This window comes from Trachinotus anak, unplaced genomic scaffold (assembly GCF_046630095.1).
Source record: "Trachinotus anak isolate AG129_WGS33_773 ecotype Australia unplaced genomic scaffold, CSIRO_AGI_Tana_v1 ptg000021l, whole genome shotgun sequence".
NCBI classification, from domain to species: domain Eukaryota; kingdom Metazoa; phylum Chordata; class Actinopteri; order Carangiformes; family Carangidae; genus Trachinotus; species Trachinotus anak.
Window position 1 is genome coordinate 13486655 of NW_027273872.1, and position 8691 is coordinate 13495345.

General features: G+C 44.3%; 1 protein-coding gene across 4 annotated transcripts; it reads left to right on the forward strand.

Moving 5' to 3' along the window:
- Window positions 1-40: 40 nt before the first annotated feature.
- Window positions 41-4160, forward strand: ltc4s (leukotriene C4 synthase). Of its 4 annotated transcripts, none has more exons than XR_011684512.1 (6): window positions 41-534; window positions 1229-1328; window positions 1761-1831; window positions 1945-2026; window positions 2608-2841; window positions 2961-4031. XR_011684512.1 is itself a non-coding variant. In XM_071457893.1 (5 exons), exons 1-5 carry the CDS (start codon window positions 477-479, stop codon window positions 2747-2749), a joined length of 453 nt encoding a protein of 150 aa, XP_071313994.1. In that variant the 5' UTR covers window positions 41-476; the 3' UTR covers window positions 2750-4160. The 4 variants fall into 4 exon arrangements, 1 of the variants encoding a protein (XP_071313994.1); XR_011684511.1 differs by having other exon boundaries at window positions 3119-4031; XR_011684513.1 differs by having other exon boundaries at window positions 3122-4031.
- Window positions 4161-8691: the final 4531 nt, after the last annotated feature.

Consider the following 8691-nt stretch of genomic DNA (forward strand, 5'->3'; position numbering starts at 1 on the left):
TCAGTTTCTATGTAAAAACTTCATTCACAGCTCAGTTGTGCTGCTTCACATGAAACAACCACATCCGTTTGCACCATAAACATTAAAAAAAAAATAAAATATCAAACTTAAGGACATAAGAGCAGAGGTACTGCACAGCCAGCCTTCATCATTATCATCATCATTTATTCAAAGATCGAGCATTAAACTCTTAACAACAAATATCTGAGTCACATTCACAGCATAAAAGGACACAAATGATTGACCATTACATACACAACATATGACGACAACCACGTTACACTTACCAACTAAACTTTATCACATTATGAGAATAGTGTTGCTTTTGAAAATCTGTCACCTATCAGTCAGTGTGTTTTGGCCCCGCCCCCTGTAGGTGGGCTCTCCCTCAGTGTTACCTGAGTGTGTTTCCTGGCTGTTTCTGTTGCCATGTCCTCTGTCTCACCTGTGGTTCTGACTCGTCGGTCTGTGCAGAGATGTTGGATGAAGCGGTCGGTCTCGCTGCTGTGACTGTGCTCAGCGTCCTGGAGCAAGGTAAGAGAGCATGCTGGTAAATGTAAGAGGAGACTGACAGAAGTTTTGCAGAAAAGTGAATGGAGTCTGGTTGGTGTTTCAGTGTTCTGGTCTAATTAGATTAGATCTGAAATCCAAAGTTAATGTCAACATTTTTTACTAATGGTTTTATTTTCTCCACACGAATGAATGAATGAATGCATGAAGTGTTTACAATAATGTCACTCCCTGTCCCCATGTGCTTACAATGCTTACAGTCCATGTAAGCCAGATCCAGACTCCTTCACATTTCCAGACATAAATATCAAAATGCTGATGTAGCAACTGTTTTTATTCTCCTTTATTTTTACTCATGTTATATTTTTATTTTAGAATTTTATCTTCCTTGTCCTCACATCAGCCTCTGTCATCTTCTCTTGTTATTATTAGAGACGAGTTCTTTTTATGAATCAACTTTGCATTTAGTACAAACGTAATATGAACTTTGATCTGTGTGACAGCTGATCTCAGCTCTGACACTGATGCACCGATGTGAGACTCAAATCCTATTTTAACATAAAAGTTTTTACCTATTTATTTATTCCTTTATTTTAGATATTGATATGAATAAAAATCCATATGGATGCAGAGTGAGTCTTGTCTCTGCTCTCCACACACACCTCTGTGTTGGAAATAAAAGTCTGTGCGTGGTGTGTGTCTGTGTGTGTGTGTCCAGCCTATTTCTCTCTCCAGGTAATTTATGCCAGGAGGAAGTACTCGGTGTCTCCACCAGCCACGAGCGGACCTCCGGAGTTTGAGAGAGTCTTTAGAGCTCAGTGAGTCAGACTCAGTTTCTTTACTGATGCACTTGTTGATTTTGACATTTGAAGTGTCTATAGTGGAGCCTGACCTCTCTCCCTGGGGCTGGCCCCTAACTCCAAATTCACAGTGATCTGTGGTGCACAGAAGGTTGTTGGCCTCTGGTTTAGATATTTAGACAGTCCTCCCACTGGAGGATTAATAACATGTAAAATATTCAAACATTTTATCAGATATAACAGTTTCTGATGAAGTTTCAGGTCTTAGGCTGCAGGACAATGGCGGATTTAGATATGGGGGACATGGGCAGCGAGACATGGGAGACGTCTCCTCTCTCACTCTCAGAGGTGGCTGGAACTGCATCTGCTGCAGGAGTTATATCTGTGTCTTAACCTCATCATTGCTTCGTCCTGAATCATCACACTAACTCCAGACTGTCCTGTGTCCAGAGCAAACTGTTCAGAGTACTTCCCCATCTTCATCACTGTCCTGTGGACGGCTGGAGTCTTCTTCAGCCAAGGTGATCAGAAAACACCAGTCGCAGTCAGCAGGTGTTCAACTCACATATAAGTTTTTAGGCAGTAACTGTGTTCGTGTGTGTGTGTGTGTTTGTCTGGTGTGTGTTTGTTTCAGGTCTGTCCTCAGTCTGTGGTTTGCTTTATTTATACGGACGCTTCCGTTACTTTCATGGATATTCACAGTCGGCACAGGAACGGTAAGAGGCTCCACCTGACCTCCACCTCTCCTCCTGTCTGTCCTGCTTTCAGGCTCATTTTACATTTATTCAAGATTTAGGACTTAATTCACAAACAAAATGATCAGGTTTGTCTCAGACAACAATATTAGAACAAGAAATATTAGAAAACCTTTTTTTTTTTTTTATGCTCAACTTCACTGCTCTGCTTCATTGTCACCACTGTAAACCGCCTCAGTCCTGCAAACAGCAGACAGACTCAGTCAGAGAGCAGAGAGGTGGAGACCAAACACAGAGCTAAAACAGAGGGAAACTGGACTGAGACTGATCAGCTGGACGTTCAAAGGACGCTGAGAGAGAGAGAATCAACCTGAAACAGAAGAAGGATAAAGCTAAAAAGTGAAGGGGGCACGTCCACCCCCAGTAGAAAGTACCAAAAACAAAAATAACACATTTTGTTCTTCAGTTTTTTTTCCAATCGCGTTGACACTTTACTCTCACGTGCCCAGATTTTGTACATACAGGAAAACTTCAGAGCAGAACCTGTAAAGTTTGATTTACAAAGAAAAGAGAAAACCTGACGGAGTCTCTCTCTCCTTCAGTCTGGCTCCTATGTACTTCAGCGCACAGATTCTCTGGGTTCTGATCGGGTTCTCCTCTCTCGGCGTCGTCCTCTCGTTCTGCCAACTTTACCTGAACGTGGACCTTCTGCAGGTGATCTGCTCCGCCCTCCACCTGGTCTGAGGAGGTGGAGGAAGAAAAACTAGCAGAAGAAGAGGTGGAGAGGAAATGGAAGAAAAAACTCATCCAGACATGAGACATTCATATTTCTGCAGGTAGTTTGGTTTGTTTATTTATTGTCTCAGCATGTGATCGTCTGGTCTTTAACCACAGAGTAAAAAACTTCATTTCTGTTTCACATCAAACACTTTTAAGAATCAAGTCTCATTTCTAGAAATGCTCTGACTTCCTGCTGAAGACCAAAACCCACTGATGAAGATGTGTAGCTGCAAAAAGAGCTTTTACAGGGTCGTGTTTAAGATCCTGATTCCTCTCACTGTCACACCTCTCTCACTGGTCTGCGTTTTGAATGTGTTGATAACGTCTGACCAGCAGATGGCGCTCCAGCAGCAGCAGAGTTCAGACCTCAGACATCAGGTGTTCTGGAAATGTTCCCAACAACACGAAGAGGACTGAAGACCTCCTCCATGTTTGAATAATAATTTGTGTCACATTAAACAGCAGCTTCAGAAAGTTTTCAGACCCCTTCACTGTCTCCTCGTTTTGTTGTTACGTAGATTTAATTTCCTGCCTCATTACGCCACAATGACAAAGTGAAAACAGGAGGACCTCTCTGTAGACCTCTGTGTGTTGTGTAAAAACAGTTCTAAAGCTTTAGGAGAACGGTGGGAACAGAAACTGTGCAGGTATCCTGCAGGTATGTCCGGGTGTTTCAGGTGAGCTCAGAGAAGCTTTCCTCCAAAGTGACAGCTGACCTGTAAAACCAGGAGACCTGCTGCTGCTGTAGTTAATCACACTGACGGCTCTGTGTTGTCATGTGACAAAGACCCAGCGCACAACAAAGGAGACACAACTATGTTTTAAATCACATGATCTGTGAAGCAACTCTGGGACTCAAACACAACATTTTTAAGGGTTAAGTTCACTCAAAAATGTCTTGCGTACATCTCCACAGTCACTGAGGTAAAGTCGACTTAAAATCGACTGAGGTTTGGTTTGAACTTCGTGACTGTGACTGTGCAGAGAAGATCACATATCTGAACCAGGTCTCAGTGTATTCCTCATTATTTTATTATAATGTGATTATCAGTCAATAATTTGTATCAGATTAAAATAATCTAAAGGATCCCCATCAAAACTGATAAAGAGGACGCTGATTTCAAAATGTTAAATACTGATGTTTGTATGAACTGTTCAAAGTCTGTGAGCTGAATCTGTGTCCTCAGAGCTGCAGAGCTCCAGTCCCACTGTCAGCAGCTGTTTGTTGTGTTTTCATTATTATTATTTTCATCATGTCCTGCAGCATTTTCTTCTCCGACAGAATTTGATCCTCAGCCTGACAGATGATCTGAAATCCTCCTGTCCTCTGCGATTCCGTTTCAACATTTCATAAATAAATCTGGTATTTTTATCAGCACTGGCTTCTTCATCTGAGATCACTAAAGATGTGCAGACTTTTATTTCCCCTCTCCTGGACGACCATGAATAAAATGCCCATTTTTAACATTTAACCTATGTAACAGGATCATATGCAACTTCATCTCATGTTCGTCATCAGCCTCTGTGTGATCATCTGACCTGAAGCCTGAGGAGGGCAGACGCTGAACAGTCTGTCTCTGTAATGTGAAGTGTTGTCTCCAGGATGAACAGAGTTTCAATTCAACATTTACGATTCTAAAAACTAAAGACTCCTGCGGCTGAATCCAGCTGACAGCCTCAGTCTGACACCGAATATCTGTTGTATTATACTGTCTCTTCGACGGCGACGAAGGGCCACACCTTCGTAAACGGTGTCCTCTGGAGGATGTGGCCCTTGAACTGCGACACAGCTTCTTAGTCACGCCGTCTCCGAGGACAGTGTTACGCTGCCTGACAGTCACAGATCAGGGCTAAAAAAAAACAATATCACCTGGCTGCAGTGATGTCACAGTGTACTCCAGTCCACTGTGACATCACTGCTGGGTGGTGCCAGAGAGGACAGTGTCATTAAGCTTCACCTCAGTTTCTATGTGCAGGTCACAGCGAGAACACACCAGGTGACACACAGTTCACAGGAACATGTGGACAGCTGAGTGATGTGTCATATCAATGGTGAATTGTGGGTAAACTAAGGTTGAGGTTGGTGCGTTTTCTCACACTGATCTGTGATCTGCTCCACAATGAGCCGAGGACTAATAATAGTGCAGCTCGGCCTCAGTTTATATTAAGAACTACAGCACATGAACACACACACACACACTTCAGTCAGGTATGTACTGTATGCTCACACGCTCGTCCATGCACGCACACACACACACACACACACACACACACCCTTTACATTATTACCACACGGAAACAACCAGTCATTCTTGTAATACATACACACAGAAGCCCAAACATAAAGGCCTCCACACACACGCACAGACACACACAGGCGTGTTGATGTATGTTACACACACACACACGGGTCAGTTGATGTGTGGAATGTGGCTTTGTGTGTATTTTTAGCGTGCGTCGTCTCTCTCAGCAGCAGTTGTTGTTTCCAGCGTCAGAATAAGTTTCCATCCAACAGCAGCTGCTTCTCTCTCTGTCACTGTCCGAGCAGCTATGACCCATCACTGACGCCGTCCACCGGACTCCGCCCACCACCTGCATCTCTGACAGGGTCGTCATCATCATCCATCCATGTTTCAGTCAGCGACAGTAATGAATGAAATACAGATTTAAAATGTGTGCAGTTACTTTGACACAACGAGGAGCAGCTCAGTGCTCCTCTGTCCAGCTGATCCAGTTAAGAGCTTAATGCTGATTGGCTTATCCAGAGACACAGGTCTACCTGAACACAGGTAACGTGCCAGCGTGAGTAGCAGTTGATTGGATCAGGTTTGCAAACACAGATTAAACAGACACTTACAGAGCAGCAGAGACAGACAGGTCTCCCTCACCTGTACCACCAGGTGAGATCGGCCTCCAGCTCTTTGGGTCTAACTCAGGGTTCATGAAGCTGACTCACTTTTAACCAGGTAGATCACCATGGTAACCTGTGCTGCTCCGGAGCGGGTTCACCTCAGAGGATCAGATCAAAAGCCAGACCACTGACCAATCATATCACTGGAAAATTGAATCATCACCCCTACGGGAGTCTGAGTAAAGATCAATAAATGTTGTTATAGATCAGCTGAAATCAAACCGTGACAGTTACATTACCTTCCAGCATGGAGTAATAGCTAAAAAGTGTTTTGTGGGGTCACTGTGACCTTGACCTTCAACCATTAAAAATCAGTTCATCCTTGAGTCCAAGTGAACATTAGAACCAACTTTGAAGCAGTTTCATCAAAGTGTCACTGAGATATCATGTCCACAAGAACGGGACAGAAAACGGGACAAAAAAATTGGTTATTAATTAAATTTCCAAATGGAGTATTTTCTATAACATTAGTCGCTCACTTTGGAGGAGGGAGAAAGGTGAAGATGTCCAGACAGAGAGCAGCGAGATGGAGGAGAGAGACTTTCAGCACAGGAGAGACAGACAGCTGAAGTGTTCGTGTTATTTTTGTCATTTTTTTTGTGTAGTGGGCTTTGCTGCTGATATTAATTTCATGTTTTGTTGTGTCTTGTGTTTAATATCTATAATATGATGGTGTTCAGTCTGGTGTCTTCACTGACCTGTGTCTGGACCGGCTTGTTGTTATGTTCTCTTCATGTTGTGATGTTCTTACTGTATCTCGTGAAACACAGCAGGTGTTTGAGTTGGCAGAACAACCTGCAGTGGAACAGCACGCTTATCACCAGTGGTCAGGGAAGTGCTGCAGATAACGAAGTCAGCTCGTCGCTGGGAGCAGGCGACACGAGGAAGCACAAAAGGAAGAAAAACAAGAAGGGAAGGAGGAACATGACTGAATGGAAACGAAACTGTGAAACTTGTTGAAGCTTAAATGAATCCATCAGGTCAAATGGATACAAAGTGGTTCTTGTCTTTGTGTCCAGTCCTATAGAGAGTAACTGTCACCTCTAACCAGTCCACTAACCAGTCCTCCAGCCTCTCCTTTAACCTGAACAACCGTCAACCCTCTGATACGACCCATGGCAGTGTCTCCTGAAATCGCGCCCTAATGGCAGCGGCAGGCAGACCAGAGCTCAGTTGTCATGGTTACAATAATAACATGCGGACTAACAACAAAGATGGTTGATCAGGTTGGAGGACTGGTCTGACACTGTGAGGATGTTGAGCAGCTTTAATCTGAGCGTGTCAGAGGTTTCACACATCCTGCTGATCAACTCTGTGTTTTTATTTTTCTTTCTTCGTTGTGCGTGTTCACGTCCTGCTCTTGTATGCATTTATTTGTACATGTGTGTGTGTTTGTGTTGCACGTCCTGTGAGAGCCACTGTGTCCTCACAAGGACATAAAGATCACGTCTGTGTGTGTGTTTTATGAGCTTTAGGTTTTCCTCTTATAAACGCCCATAAGCAGAAGCGGGAGGAGAAAAATCCAGAAACCCGCTGAGCTCAACAGGCAATAAACAATAAATCTGCAGCCTCGTCCTCAAACTACAAACTGCAGCCGCCATTTTCAATTTAAACATCTGTCATGGATCAACAGCCCCACCACACAGCCCCTTGTCCCCTTGGGCCCCTGGGTCCGAGCCTCAGTATGAACTGAATATTAACGTGGGTTGTCTGAGAGTCATGAAGCCTGAAATGCACAAAACAACAGCAGAGAGAAACAAAACAACAGTAAAGACACACAGAAAGGTGGGAGGTGTTTTTCCAGTCTGTGCCAGATGCCCATTGTCTCATAATCTGTCCCTGCTGTCAGGCCTGTCAATGTCTGTTGAGATTCAATAAAGAACATAAGACAGAAATGAATGAGTTATTGTATTTACATATGACACACACACACACACACACACACACCAGGCTGTGACACCAGCTGTTAAATATGTGATGATATCAGAGTTTTCACGGGACGATTCACATGGATGCTGTTGAAGTAAAAACACACCCTCTTGAATCTCCGCAGCTCACCACACTGACCACAGCTGCTGACCTGTGTCTAAAATCACAGTGTTTCAAAAGTGACTGAATCTCCATGGTGAAGCTGCTGCTGTTCTCACTGTGAACGTTCTAGAACTAAAGTATGACTGACAAACCCTGGCAACAGTAATCAGAATCAGAATCAGAATCAGAATCAGAATCAGAATCAGAATCAGAATCAGAATCAGTTTTATTGCCAAGTATGTTTTCACATACAAGGAATTTTTTCTGGTGATTGGTGCAATTGATCAGCAACAGTGGGGCTCTCTAGCCTTGTTGATGAGGCTAATAGCAGATGGGAAGAAACTATTTTTGTGGCGAGAGGTTTTGGTCCTGAAGGACCGCAGCCTCCTGCCAGAGGGGAGTGTCTCAAAGAGTTTGTGTCCAGGGTGGGAGGAGTCAGCTACAATCTTCCCTGCACGCCTCAGAGTCCTTGAGGCGTACAGGTCCTGGAGGGACGGAAGATTGCAGCCAATCACCTTCTCCGCAGAGTGGATGATACGCTGCAGTCTGTTATTGTCCCTCTCCGTGGCAGCAGCGTACCAGATGGTGATGGAGGAGGTGAGGATGGACTCAATGATGGAGGTGTAGAAGTTCACCATCATAGTCCTTGGCAGGTTGAACTTCTTCAATTGCCTCAGGAAATAAATCCTCTGCTGAGCTTTTTTGATGAGGGAGCTGATGTTTAGCTCCCATTTGAGATCCTGTGTGATGGTGGTTCCCAAGAAGCGAAAATGCTCCACGGTAGCCACGGGGGAGTCACACAGGGAGATGGGGGTGGGTGGGGCTGGGCTCTTCCTGAAGTCCACTATCATTTCCACTGTCTTCAGAGCGTTTAGCTCTAGGTTGTTCTGCCTGCACCAGGTCACCAGACGGTCAGTCTCCCACCTGTAGGCAGACTCATCGCCATCAGAGATGAGTCCAATGA